The sequence below is a fragment of the Crocuta crocuta genome, unplaced genomic scaffold, assembly GCF_008692635.1.
Source record: "Crocuta crocuta isolate KB4526 unplaced genomic scaffold, BGI_CrCroc_1.0 scaffold39, whole genome shotgun sequence".
Taxonomy (NCBI): domain Eukaryota; kingdom Metazoa; phylum Chordata; class Mammalia; order Carnivora; family Hyaenidae; genus Crocuta; species Crocuta crocuta.
Genome location: NW_027533334.1, coordinates 8,133,463 through 8,148,684, shown reverse-complemented (window position 1 = coordinate 8,148,684; position 15,222 = coordinate 8,133,463). Strand labels below are relative to the sequence as shown.

At 42.9% G+C, this 15,222-nt stretch overlaps 1 protein-coding gene across 2 annotated transcripts in view; it reads left to right on the top strand.

The window, feature by feature from the left end:
* Nucleotides 1-15,222, top strand: part of MATN2 (matrilin 2) — a 117,603-nt gene that overhangs the window by 65,407 nt on the left and 36,974 nt on the right. For both annotated transcript variants that reach the window (XM_077748217.1, XM_077748216.1), the window contains exons 5-6: nucleotides 5,220-5,342; nucleotides 14,782-14,904. In XM_077748217.1, the coding sequence (XP_077604343.1) occupies nucleotides 5,220-5,342; nucleotides 14,782-14,904 (246 nt within the window). The remainder of the gene's footprint in view (nucleotides 1-5,219; nucleotides 5,343-14,781; nucleotides 14,905-15,222) is intronic.

The following is a 15,222-nucleotide window of genomic DNA, read 5'->3' as shown; positions in this document are numbered from 1 at the left end:
CCAAAGTTTTCAGCTTACTTTTCATTTTTTAAAACTCAATTTGTTTTAATGCTTCTGTTTAATTGGTTTTTATAGTATTTACAATTAATTACAATAACATGTACAAATAGCATGTATAGATTTGGGAACAAGAACAATTTTGACTCTTTTTAACAGTGGTTCCCAAATTCTGACATGGGTCAGAATCATCTGGAGGGCCTGGTGAAAGACGTGTTCTGGGGCTCCACACCCAGGTTCTGATTCAGCAGGTCTATAGTGGGGCCTGAGAATCTGCATTACAAACAAGTTCTCAGGGGATGATTCTCAGCTGGCTCACCACCATATTTTGAGAACCAGTGCTTTGTGAGCATATGGTCGGTCCATAGAGAATGAGCCCAGGTGTTCTGGAGCACAGGTGTCGCACCAGGGCTTCTGTATAACATGCATCCCATTCCCATCCAATGAGGGAAGCACACAGCTCTTCCTGAGTACAGGTGTACCGATAGCTTTGAGCATCTCGTATACTCAGGGGATCAGGTCCCCAATTTTCAGAAGGAATGAAAAGCATTGGTTGATCAGGGATTGGTAAAGTGGAGGTCAGTTAAAAGGGCTTCGTCTGTGCAACTTCATTCACCCCTGACCCAACCCTAGATGTTCTAGAACATTCTGGAAGAAGTCAAGTTTGGAATATAAGGCTCAGATTTTAGGCCTAAGCAAAGCCTCCCACCTGTCCTCAGTCTACTATGGGGCCAACATACTCAGGTGTTCTTCTGAGGGACATAGATGGCTGGACTCAGAAATTACCCCTGCCCCGTGGTACATAAGAGGAAGTTTCAAGAGAGAGGAGCTCCTGCCTTTAGGTACAGAAACTAGCGCACTCCTTGTTGTGGTGTTGTCAATCTCCTGGAACTTGGAAGTCAGATCAACATCTCTTCTCTTTGGAGGGAACACTAAAATGTAGGTGGCCTGAGATAGGACGGACTGACTGACGGCAGGTACCCATATCAGAGGTTGGGAGATTCTTAAGATGAGGGCCAGCAGGTGGAGGCTGGAGGTGGGAAGTGCCTACTGCTAACACTGGTCAGTGTGGCCCGCTTCTGTGAGGTGCCAACTGGGGCGCATGCCAGGGCTTGGTACCCTTAATCTCCGTGCCCTCAATTTCTGCAGTTCTTTGCTTAATGTGACAATGGTTCTTGAATGATGAGCTATTAACTTTTAGAAGGATTTGGTGCTACGGCAATATTTACGTTATGACTCAACTCCAGCCACCGGCTGACGTCCCATGACATGCAGATTCTGCAACTATGCGCATGTCCTGTTCCCACAGCGACTTGTGTATTAAGCCCTCCAATATTAGGTGCTGTTAGAACTCTTTGGGAAGGTGAAACCACAAAAATGATACTTTACTGAAACTTAATGAAGCCTGGAAGCAAAGGAATAAACACAGCACAGGTTATTACCCTTTAAAACTCTGTAGCTTTTCCCTTTGCATCTTTAAAAAAAATTTTTTTTAACATTTATTTATTTTTGAGAGACAGAGCATGAGCTGGGGAGGGGCAGAGAGAAGGAGACACAGAATTTGAAGCAGGCTTCAGGCTCTGAGCTGTCACCACAAGAGCCCAATGTGGGGCCTGAACTCATGAACCATGAGATCATGACCTGAGCCCAAACTGGACACTCAACCGACTGAGCCTCCCAGGTGCTCCTCCCTGTGCATCTTTTGGTCATTGTGTTAAGTATGTTATTACCCTTCTAGTGCAAGGTTTTGTGTTTCAAGTCGCACAGGTGTATGAATTGCAGATTCCATTTCCTTTTTATTATGTCCAAGTTTCTGATACTGGAATATTCTAAAACATGATAGAGGGAAATGTCTTTTTTTCTTTTAATGTTTTATTTATTTCTGAGAGAGAGAGAGAGAGAGAGAGACAGTATGAACAGGGGAGGGTCAGAGAGAGAGGGAGATACAGAATTAGAAGCAGGCTCCAGGCTCTGAACTAGTTGTCAGCACAGAGCCTGATGCGGGGCTCAAACCCACGAACTGTGAGATCATGACCTGAGCCAAAGTTGGACGCTCAACCGACCTAGGAAATATCTTTTGAAAGAAAAACAAATCACCCCTAATCCCACCACCTGGACACAGCAAGACTTTTTATTTCTAATTCCCAGGCTTCAGGCATACCTTTGGAGCTCTATTTTACCTGGGTGTCACTCCTGTGAATATTCAATTTTGAGATCTACTTTTTTCACCAAATTTTATCCGTCTTCCTATTTACAATTATATTAGGGTTAAAATGTTAATAACTGCCCAATGCCCGAAATGGAACTCCTGATCCCCCACAAGCCCTATCGTGCCTGCGCCTCCCCCCGTCAGTTGACAGCAGCTCCACCCTCATGTCAGATGCCCCAAGTTCGTCTTAGTCCTTCTCTCTTCCCCCGGCTCCCTTCTATTCCAGCAGCACCCCCACCAGCCCCACCTCGACTCCTACCTGGTGTATTAGCTTCCTGGGGCTTCTGTCACGAAGACTAGTGCCTCCTACATGCACCCCAAAGTTTATAGCAGTGCTATCAACCATAGCCAAAGTATGGAAAGAGCCCAAATGTCCATTGACTGATGAATGGATAAAGAAGTGGTGTGTGTGTGTATATATATATACATATATATATATACGTATATATATATACATATATATATACGTATATATACATGTATATACATATACACAATGGAGTATTGTTCGGCAATCAGGAAGAATGGAATCTTGCCATTTGCAACTACGTGGATGAAACTAGAGGGTATCATACTAAGCAAAATTAGAGAAAGACAAATATCATATAACTTCACTCGTATGAGGACTTTAAGACACAGAGCAGATGAATATGAGGGAAGGGAAGCAAAAATAATATAAAAACAAGGAGGGGGACAAAACATAAGAGACTCTTAAATATGAAGAACAAGCAGAGGGTTGCTGGAGGGGTGTGGGAGGGGGGATGGGCTAACTGGGTAAGGGGCAGTAAGGAATCTACTCCTGAAATCATTGCTGCACTATATGCTAACTCACTTGGATGGAAATTTAAAAAATGAATTTTAAAAAAATGTAGTGTCTCCTTGTTCTGGGGCTAGAAGTCCAAAACTGAGGTGTTGGCAGGGCCGTGTTCCCACTGGAACTTGCAGGGGTGAGTCCTTCCTTGTTTCTGGAGGTGGCTGTGGACCCTTGTGTTCCTCAGCCCGTAGCCACATCCTTCCAGCCTCCGTGCTCACGTGGCGTCCTCCCTGTATGTCCGTGTCTTCCCGTGGTACCCTCCTCTTCCTGTAAGGACGCCGGTCGCGTTGGGTCAGGGCCCACCCCTCTGACCCCATCGCAACTCGGCCCCATCAGCAAAGGCCCTGTTTCCAAATAAGATCACATTCACAGGTACCGGGGTTAGGACTTCCACATATCTTATGGGGGGACATGTGTAACCAGAACACGGCTCCCCTGTCTCCCCCGCCCACCTCCGTCCCCCACCATCCTGGCTTAACCCTCCACCATTCCTCACCGGGGTTCTTGTGCTAGCCTTCTAACTGGGTTTCTACGGTCACACTTGCCCTCTATCATCTCTTCTCGATTCCTTTGATCAGAACCTTCCAATGACTCCCTACTCAGTCAGAGTAAAAGCCCAAGTCCTTGCAGTGGCCTCGGTCCCTCCTGACCCTCTCCCACCTGTCTCTGCTCCAGCCACGCTGGCCTCCCGGCTGGTCCTGCAGCACACCCGGCCCATTCCCACCCGGCCCATTCCCACCCGGCTGCCTTTGCACTTGCTGTTCCTTTTGCCCAGATTCTCCCTCCCCGTGATCCGCATGGCTCGACCCTCATTCAAGGCTCTGCCCCACTGTCTGCCGCCTTCTTATGAGGCCTTTCCTGACCACTTCTATTACCTTCCACTGTCTTTCCAGCCTCCCCATGATCGCTATTGCTTGTCCCCATTTTATTTTTTCCCAGGACTCTCTCTCCACCCTCTGCAAGACTATCTTACTTACTTATTTTATATTTTGTCCACCGCCACCATCATCCAAATGTAAGTTCCTAGAGGACTGGAATTTTTCTTGGTTTTGTTATTTGCTCTATCCTTAGCACTCAAAACAGGGCCAGGCCTGCAGTGGGTGTTCAGTGAGCATTTATAGATTTAATGACAAATAGGACAAGGCATTTTCTTTTTTCTTTAAAATTTTTTAATGTTTATTTACTTTTGAGAGAGATGGAGAGACAGAGCATGAGCAGGGGAGGGGCAGAGAGAGAGGGAGACACAGAATCTGAAGCAGGCTCCAGGCTCTGAGCGGTCAGCACAGAGCCCGATGTGGGGCTCAAACTCACACACTGCAAGATCATGACCTGAGCCCAAGTCGGATGCTTTATCGACTGAGCCACCCAGGTGCCGCCATTTTCTTATAAATTACTAAGCCATTTACCATTATTAAATGTCCATCTTATCTTCTAGATTTTTTTGTCACTATAAATAATGCTGCTATAAATAGCTTATCTCATATACTTAATCTCTCCCTTTTATCAGTTATTTCTTTGGGTCACGTTTCCACAGTGAACACTGTCGAATGTTCTTCCAAGAGGATTTTTGTCACTTTATAATGCCACCAGCTCTGACTCAGTTTCCATGCTGCCTCGCCACCATTGGGCTTTATCCCTTCTTTATTTTTGCATTTTGATTGTTATGAGTGTGTGGGCTTTGTGATTGTTTTGATTTGCATTTCTTTAACTTTTAAATACAATTGGCCATGTGTTCTTTAGTTCATCTTCTGAAATAAACTGTCGATCTAGACCCCTGATTATTTTTTAGGTGGTGAGGGTTGGGGGGAAGAAGCCTTGGATTCATATTTATTCATCCGTACTCTTTTGGGACAACAATCTTAATCCTCATTCATATTTGTTATAAGTAAGCTGTTATTTCCATTCCATCCTGTTACTCCCTTTCCCGTCTGTGTGTCTTTTTAATTTTTTTTTTAATGTTTTATTTATTTCTAGGAGAGAGAGAGAGACAGCGTGAGCAGGGGAGGGTCAGAGAGAGATGGAGTGACAGACTGAAACAGGCTCCAGGCTCTGAGCTTGCAGTCAGCACAGAGCCCGACGTGGGGCCCGAACCCACGAAACCGCGAGATCATGACCTAAGCGAAAGTCGGACGCTTAACCGACTAAGCCACCCAGGCGCCCCTGTGTGTCTTTTTAAACTCTGTGTTTTAATACTTACAGCTGTGGACTACTGTACCTCCGAAAACCACGGATGTGAACATGAGTGTGTAAATGCTGACGGCTCCTACTTTTGCCGGTGCCCTAAAGGATTTGCTCTTAACCCAGATAAAAAAACATGCACAAGTAAGTTACATACAAAAAAATTGTGTGTGTGTGTGTGTGTGTGTGTGTGTGTGTGTGTGTGTTTTGGCAGTTTTGGGATCTCATGTTTTATTTGTTTATTTACTTACTTTTACCTCCAGCGTAGTTAACATAGTGTTATATTAGTTTCAGGTGTACAGTACAGTGATTCAACAACAAGACATTTTTCTGCTGCTATTGCTGTGGGCACTGTGGCCAGGGGAGCTCTCCAAGCATATCGCCGCACAGGATTAGGCGCTGTGGAGTCTGATGACTTCCGCCCCTTTCTTCCTTTGTCAGGCCTTTCTTCACTTGTCCTAGGACTGTAGCCCACCCTGGCTCAGTATCACCCTTCAAGGCATTTGACAGAGGTCTCTTTCACTGGAGACCACAGGTGGGAAGGTTCTTCCAGCATGTGCTGGACGTGCTGCCGATCCGACCATCTTACTTCACGCCGGCCCAGCCTGGCTGTGCCCATCATTGTTAACAGAGCTTAAGAAATACTTTCACTGAGGCTCTGTGGCCTGTGGGCTTCAGCTCTGACGCCACACGAGTATAAGAAAATCGCTGAGCCTTAAGGAGTTGAATGTGGTTGCTTTGGTGTGGGGGAGGGGTGGGTGGAGGGTGGTTTGCAGAGAACTGCTCGTTCTTTTGTTGGCTATATTTAGTTCTGTTTTTAACTATACACGTGCAGATCAGAATTAGCTTGAGCTCCCAATGGCTGACCATAAAAACTTTAAAGATGTTTTGCAGAAGGATTCCAAAAGCGTTCTTTTACATGTAAATTTATGTCCGAGCGCTTCAGGGACTGTATATGGATTATCATCCTGTTGAGAGGTTCACTTGAGAGAAGGTTGTTTTTAAAGGATTAGGGCCCAGCATGTTTAGAAAGCACGGGTGAATACCAGGTTAGTGTGAGTCATCTCTGAAACATACGTCAGGGAGAAAATAGGGTTTTTTTTTTTTAATGTTATTTATATTTTGAGAAAGAGAGAAAGAGAGAGTGCAACTTAGGGGAGAGAAAAAAAGAGAAGGGGAGACACAGAATCCGAAGTAGGCTACAGGCTCTGAGCTGTCAGCACAGAACCCAATGAGGGTCTCGAGCTCACGAGCTGTGAGATCATGACCTGAGCCGAAGGCAGACACTCAACCGACTGAGCCCCCCAAGCACCCCGAGAAAATAGGATTTCAATTCTTAAAAGTTCATATATCCACCAGCTTTCTAAAACATTGATTATGGAAAGCAGGATATAATTGGACAGTTGTTTAGAAAGCACCCTCTGAAAACTCCTGAAGCATAAGCTTGCTCTTCAATCCCTAAATATCAGTAGTTTACCGACATTGGAGCTGGAGGCAAGGGTGGAGCATGGAATTGCAAGGAACACGGTCAAAATCTGCATCTCTAGAGCCCTGACCATGTGCCAATAGCAATGGTCAAGGGGAGGGCCTTTCTGGAGGAGGCCATGTCTTGGCTGAACCTTGAAGGCAGAGCCATCATTTATTCACCAAGCAAAAAAGGCTGAGACCAGAGTGGCCAGAAGGAGGAGAGGTGTGCAAAGATATGAGCCAGACAGCTCAGGCTCACACCCATCACACGACCGGCATGCAGTTTATTGAGAGAAGAAGTGAATGCATGAGTGGGCTCCTCTGGTCCTCATCTCGCTTCCCTTCTGAACATCCTGAACCATAAAGCAGCAGCCTGGGCTGTGGCAATGGCTGGGACTGTGGTTGCCAGGCCGATGGGTCAGTCTGTTCCTTAGAGAGGAGGCTGCTGGCCAAGGGCCAGCCTCGGGCTCAGATCAAATTCTAGCTCATCTGCGTTTTCACGGGCTGATCTTGGGCAACTTATTTGTGCTTCAGTTCCCTCGACTGTAGTAGGGGATGATCATACTGCCTGCTTCATAGCGTTGTCTTGAAAACTAAGTGGGGTAATCCATATAACCCGTTTAGCAAATTGTCTGGTGCTGAGCAAGTTCTTTTAAGGAATGAGACTGCCTTACGACTTTAAATTGGTATTTATTGAGCATGTACCACATGCCTGAGCTAAGTTTAATAGCGCATAAAAAATTCAAGACTTGGCCCCAGGCTTCCACTGGGATGAGACCGGAAGAAAGCACATGTCCTATCCAGTCTCCCTCCTGCCTCCTCAGAACTCCTTCCCTGCCTGGGACCCCCTGATTCCCACCCCCACCCCCAATTCCCAGAGCCTCACTATCACCCCCGTCCTGTGCCTCAGTATGTCTCCTATCCCAGAATCCCTGGGGACACGAGAATTAAAAGCCCCAGGACGGTGCAGGCGAGGAGACCCTGGCAGTCGACACCAAAACGCAGGCGCACTGGGAGAGGCGGTCTGGCTGGGAGGCAGGGGGGTCTGGTCCAGGGGGGCCTTGCCAGCGAGGCACGGAGCCTGGCAATTCAGCCTGTCTCCGGGCTTTGTCAGAGTTGAGACTCAGAAGTGGGCAGGGCTGGGCACTCAGAGGGGTCTGGGTGGGCAGCATCGGGGAGATGTGTCCTCTAGAAAAAGGATCCCCTTCCTATCATGCTTTGGGGGCAGGGTGAGAGCCAGACCTGGGGAGGGTACTGCCAGGAGGAAGGGGCTCCCTGGCTTTTTGGAAAGCTGCGAGAGCGGGAAGTAAAGCAAAATCCAGCAGTAAGAGTGGAGACCCTTGGGAGCGCCCCACATCTGTGAGGGACAAGACCAGGAGCTGCAAAATAGGGCCCAGTTAGAAAGACAGAAACAAGATGGAGGTGGAAACTCGGAATCAAGACAGTCATCCTGTTAGTAATTAATGAGGCATCACATCAGCTTCCAGCCGAGTCGGCCTGGCTGCTACTGAGGTGTTGAGAGGTTTTTTTTTTTAAAGAATTTTTTCCATGTCTCATAAACTTGCAAAAATGAAATAAAACAAAAGATACTCAGTTCCTTAAATTTTGTCTCTATTTTTAACCAAAAGTATATTTGAAGGCTAACCCAATTAGTAAGGGTAATTATTGTCTGAAAAGGTAGACTGTCTATGTAATACACCCACCGTGATTAATTTATGATTAAACCAAAGTGTGTATAATAAAGTCCTATGTTCCTGAGCAAAGAGTATAATTTAAAATATGTAAGTATTCAAAAAGGCACCACTTAAAAAACTTTTTCAATGTTTATTTCTTTTTGAGAGAGAAAAAGAGACAGAGTGTGAGTGGAAGAGGAGCAGAGAGAGAGGGAGACAGAGAGTCTGAAGCAGGTTCCAGGCTCTGAGCTGTCAGCACCGAGCCTGACGCGGGGCCGAACTCACAGACTATGAGATCATGACCTGAGCCGAAGTCGGACGCTAAACTGACTCAGCCATCCAGGCGCCCCCCAAAAAGCACCACTTTTTATATCAATTCTTTACCCTAAAGCAACCCATCCAAGTCTATCTGAATATTTTGTTGAGGGCAGAAGAGTAGAAACATGCAGGTTTTATTTTGCAAAGTATTGGCAAGACTTTTTTTCATTGTGGGAAACTATACATAATATAAAATTTACCACTGTAACCATTTTAAAGTGTACAGTTCAGTGACATTCAGTACATTCATGTTGTTACACAGCCATCACTGCCATCCATCTCCAGAACCTTTCATCTCCCCAGACCAAAGCTCTACACTTATTAAATAACACCTCCCCATTCTGCCTTCTCCTTTCCCCAACCCTTGGCAGCCACCATTCTACTTTCTGTGTATGAATTCGACTACTCTTGGTACCTCACGTAGGGAATCAGGCAATGTTTATCCTTTAGACACTGGTTTTATTTCACTTAACATACTGTCTCCAAAATCCATCCATTTATGTCTGAATTCCCTTCCTCTTTAAGGCTGAATAATATTCCACTGTATGGATACATCACATTTTGTTTATCCATTCATCTGTCAGTGGGCACGTGGGTAGTTTCCACCTTTTGGCCCTAGTGAGTAACGATGCTGTGAACATGAACGTGGAAGTATCTGTTCAAATCTCTGTTTCCAAATTGCTAGATCATATTATGGGAAGACTTTTTGAGGTCTAATTTGAAACTGTTACTACTGAGCCAGGCACGAGATCATTCTCAGATGTTCAGGGTCTTTTCATGAGAAAGATAGAAGACTTTAGTCCACTGGACAGGGATGCATGTCTTTGATACCAAGGAGATTGGGGGTTTCAAGTCTAATGCTTAATCATCTAATGCCTGTTATAATGAGCAAAGGTAATCATGGACATTTATAATTTATATAATAGCACGTTGCTATTTACTCACTTTGAGATCATTATAGTCATTTTTTAGACTCCATTGATAATTTGTTGGCATTTCCATCCTTTTTCATGTAGGAATGCTTTGCATAGAGGAAAGTACTACATGAATATTTATACTTGTAGTAAATGTGAAGCATAGAGGAAGGAAATAATTTTATACTGAATCCTCAGCATAAAATATAGACTGTACAGAATTTAGATTTCCTAGCCAGCTCATGGTTAACCTACTGTAATATGCCACTTACTTTTGTGAGATGAATTTCTGTACATAAATCAAAGATTCTCAGTTGGAGGGGGTCTTAAAATTCAACCTCATTCTAGCCCGGCCACCCATTTCACAACATTCCCATCATGCTATCATCCAGCCTGCACTTAAGTACTCGTACTGACAGGATACTCATACACCCACCCCAGGCAGTGCATTCCACTTTGTGTAGCTCTGACTCTTAGAAAGTGATTCCTTAAGCTGAGCTGATAACCACTTCCTTGCACTTTGAAACTAAGAGCAAATTAAGCTTCTTGTATTTTCTTGGTCATTAGGACTAAGTCATATCGGAATAACTTTATTTCACTTAGTAGACTAGCCATGCCTAGAAAATGGTGGGGGCTACCTGTGCTTTCATAGACATTCATAGACAATTTGCTGATCAAAGCCCAGTGCCTCATAGACCAGATGGAGGAATGTGTGCTGGATGAAAGAATAATTAATTGGTTGCATCTATAACTGGCTGAGTGTCTGTACCCAGAAGATGTTAATTGCTGGGCCGAGATCCTCACGGAGGGAGGGTTTTTAAGCAGCCTGGCAAAAAGAAGCCTGAAAAAATATGTGAAAGCTGTCTTATATCCTTAGTGACTCCTTGTTGGTTCTTTGTGGGCCATGTTTACATCTAAACCCTCCAAATCACTTCAGTAAGGAGTAGTACTGATAACTTATGTTATCAGTTATCAGCACCTGGGTGGCTCAGTCAGCTGAGCGTCCGACTTCAGCTCAGGTCGTAATCTCACAGTTCATGAGTTTGAGCCCTGCATTGGGCTCACTGCTGTCAGTGTAGAGCCCGCTTCAGACCCTCTGTCCTCCTCTCTCTCTTCTCTGCCCCTTCCCTGCTCATATGCACATGTGTGAGCTCTCTCTCTCTCTCAAAAATGAATAAACATATAAAAATAAAGTACTACTGATAACCATTTATTCATTCGACAAATGTTTGTTGAGCACCTACTATGTGCCAGATGCTGTTGGAGACACTAAGCATGCAGTGCTAAGTAAAAAAAAAAAAAAAAAAAGATTTCTGTTCTTTTGGACAATAGCTTACATTCTATTGGAGCAGAGTAAGATGAGAATATAGGGCTCACAAAAAAAGTGGAATCTGATCAAAGACTTGAGAGAGGTGAGGGAAGGAGGAAACTTGAAGCAGGGGAAATGCAGCACCAGTGCAAAGGCCCTGAGGCAGGAACTGTAATGCTTGGCAATGTTGAGGGACAGCAAGGAAGTCCATATGACTAGAACAGAGTGAGACATAGTAATATAGTGTGGCCCATAGAGGATATAGCCTGTCCTCTCTATAGTCATAGGTTTGCTTCCCCAAATTCTAGTGATACCTGTGAGCTCATGGTCACTTCCCTATACTGAAATCCTAAAATGGCTTTGTTTGTTGGCTGTATTTTATGTTTTGGGGATAGACATCAGAAGCTACAAACATCGTCCCCAGCAATTTTCCCTGATTATTTTCTTCTCCATTACTGGGCACTTCCCACGCTGTTCTTTTTTCTATTTTTTAATGATATTTTCCATGGCAACTAGTTTTACAATTATGAATGTGCATACTTATTTTTAGTACCTTTCCTGACAACAAAAGTAATATATACTCTTTGTAGAAAACTGGATCATATAGAAATGAAGTTGTATAAAATGAAATGGTTTATACTCTCATCACCTAGAGATAACCATTGTTAATACTGACTTGTGACATTTCTCTCCAGTTTTTTATGCATATGAATATATTTTTATAGAGTTGAGATCATAAGTATGACATTAAATCATGAGTATTTTCACATGTCATTTTAAACTTTATCAAAAACATTTTATTTTTTATTTTTTTAACGTTCATTTATTTTTGAGAGAGAGAGACAGTGTGATCAGGGGAGGGGCAGAGAGAGAGGGAGTCACAGATCTGAAGACAAGCTCCAGGCTCTGAGCTAGCTGTCAGCACAGAGCCCGATGCAGGGCTTAAACCAACGAATTATGAGATCATGACCTGAGCCGAAGTTGGACGCTTAACTGACTGACTGAGCCACCCAGGTGCCCTTATCAAAACATTTTAATGTCTTCATGATAATCTATCATATGTATGCATCACAAAGTGTTGAATAATTTTTTTTGCTACTCGGACTGTACATGTTTCTTGGTGTTATTTCATTGATGAATAGTCTGTTCTAATGAAAATTAACTGAAGAATTAGATCATATGAATAAGGCCTCTATATATTAAAAGAAATTGAACTTGTACTTATAAACCTCCCCACAAAGAAAACACCAGGATTAGTTTGCTTTACTGGTGAATACTTGAGGAAGAACTAATGCCAATTACACAAATTCTTTCAGAAAATTGAAGCGGGAACATTTTTCAACTTATTCTATGAAGCCAGCATTACCCTGATACAAAACCCAGGATAATACAAGAAAACTACATACAAATATCCCTCATAAAATGCATGTAAAAGTTGTTTAAATATTTTTAGCAATCAAATTCCACACTATGTAAAAAGGATAATGCATCGTGACCAAGTGAGATTTATCCCAGGAATTCAAAGTTGGTTTAACCTTCAAAACGTGATAAAGGTACCTTTTTTTGTCAATTAATACCTTTAATTGACAATATTAGCATACTAAAAAGAAACCATATGATCTAACTCAAAAGAAAGAGTTAGATCCAATACTGAATTCAATACTGAAAGAGCATTGGACAAGACCTGACATTCAATCATGATTTAAAAAGTTTTTTTAATCTTTATTTATTTTTGAGAGAGAGGAGAGAGAGACAGAGTGTGAGCAGGGGAGGAACAGAGAGAGAGGGAGACACAGAATCCGAAACAGGCTTCAGGCTCCAGGCTGTTAGCACAGAGCCTAATGCGGGGCTTGAGCTCAGTGAACTGTAAGATCATGACCTGAGCTGAAGTCGGACACTTAATCGACTAAGCCTCCCAGGCACTCCTCAATTATGATTTTTAAAAGAAAAAAAAAAACCTCTCTGCAAACTAGGAATGATAAGAACTGCCTCGATCTGATGAAGTGCATCAGTGGAGAAACCATCAGGCAACATCATACTCAATGATGAAAGACTCAGTGCTTTCCTTACAGGATCAGAAACAAAACAGGATACCCACTTTCACCACCTCTTTTTAGCATTGTGCTATAGGCTCTAGCCATTGTAATAAGGGACAAAAAAAAAAAAAAAAAGGAAAAGAATGAAATCTAGATTGGAAAGGATGAATTAAAGCATCTTTATTAACAGACAATGGGGTCATCTATGTAGAAAATTCAGTGGAGTCTACAAAAAAGGGCTCTTAAGTGAGTTTAGCAAAATTGCAGGATACAAGGTCTATATATAAAAAACTATTTTTTACATTTTTTCAATGGAAAATCGAAAATTAAGATTAAAATATACCACTTACCATAGCATCAAAAATGTGGAGTACCTATGGACAAATATGACAAAAGATGTGAAAGACTTTTATACAATGTAAACTATAAAACACTGCTAAGGGAAATTAAAGAAGACTTAAATAAACAGATATATCACATTCTGGATCAGAAGGCTTAATACTGGTAAGCTGTCTGTCCTTTCCAAATCTATACATCAAAGCAATATCTATCATGATCCTAGCATGCTTCTTTTACAGACATTGACAAGCTGATTCTAAAATATGTGTGAAAACGCAAAGGATTAAAACAATCAAATGAATTTTGAAAAAGATGCACAAAGTTGGAGGACTTAACTACTTGATTTTAAAAACTACTCTATGTTTTTCCTTTTAAGGATATCATGCCCCTTTCTCTCACTCATTTTGTTTCCTCTGGTCCAGGGTAGGAAATTCTTCATTATTAAAATTTTTCCTTATTAAAATGATATCCATAGGTCACATTTTCTGTAATACAGTAAAATCCTGTCAAAACAAAAATATTTCTTTTATGATCCCATCAGGGGCTAGTTATTTCAGGCAGTATTAAACAGCGTGTTTAATTCCATTATAGCAAAATAATCAGACCCTTCAATAGAAGTCTCTTTCCCTATCTAAAAATACTCATACAAGTAAAGTCCCATTATAAAAAATTCCACGTAACCTTTTTTACTCTTGGTATTTTGGTTTAAATTAATGTGTACCTAGGGATCACATTCTCTGACTGTGCAACCTTGAGAAAATCTAAGTGCAAATGAGCCCTATGATGTAATGAGGGCAGTACTTTACACTCAGAATATCTGTGTCATTTACTTCTTCTTCTTCCCAGGATCTGACTGTGTCCTGTTGTTTGGCTCAGTGTCTGAAGGCTTTAAGCGGTCTGGCATTAGACTTTGGGAAGATTCCATTGTTTTAATTGCATAAATTCCATAAAACTTTGAGCTAAGCTGTCTCTTCCCAGCTTGTGATACAACAAACAACTCTCAATCCACTTTTATTTTAGTGGCCTTTACATGAACCCAGACAAGGAAAGCATCTTCACAAGTTCATTTGCTGCATAAACATTTTGCAGCATAGCCTGGGTGGCTCAGTCAGTTAAGCATCCGACTTGGGCTCAGGTCATGAACTTATGGTTTGCAGGTTCGAGCCCCGCATCAGGCTCTGTGCTGACAGCCAGCTCAGAGCCTGGAGCCTGTTTTGGATTCTGTGTGTGTGTCTCTCTCTGACCCTCCCCTGTTCACACTGTCTCTCTCTCTCTCTCTCTCTCTCAGAAATAAATAAAAAACATTAAAAAAAAAAAAACATTTTGCAACATGTTGAGAAAGTTCTCGCTGGGAGGCCATATCCCTAAACATGGAAATCACTTCCCAGAGAGATCCCTTCATAGCAGGAGTGTTTGAGGCTACGGGAATTTATCTATTTAGGGGAAATTAAGAATGACAATCCCTTGGATTTTCCCTGTTAGATTTATTATTTTGTTCACCATTCTTAATGATTGTTCTCTTTCCAGAGATAGACTACTGTGCCTCACCCAGTCATGGATGTCAGCACGAGTGTGTTAACACAGACGACTCCTATTCCTGCCGCTGCCTGAAAGGTTTTACCCTGAATCCAGATAAGAAAACCTGCAGACGTAAGTTGCACTGGATGTAGAAGGGCTTGTCTGATAAATGCTCTGCTAATTTCCCTTTTCCTTGCAAACCTTAAGCCAGCATACCTGGACTCAGCATTTGTGCTTACTGATACCGTTGTGCCCTTTATTTTACCTTTTGTCTCTCCCAGTTCTGTGATGGAGACGATTTTTAGAGATTGAATGGACTGAGTCTGCCTATGGGATTCATTGAGCAAAGTGGAGGCCCAAACTGAAGTTCCAACCTATTGAGGACACACACCCTCCCTCCTCTTTAGCCCCACAACATGTATTTGGGACCTTGAGAGAGAAAAGCCTGAG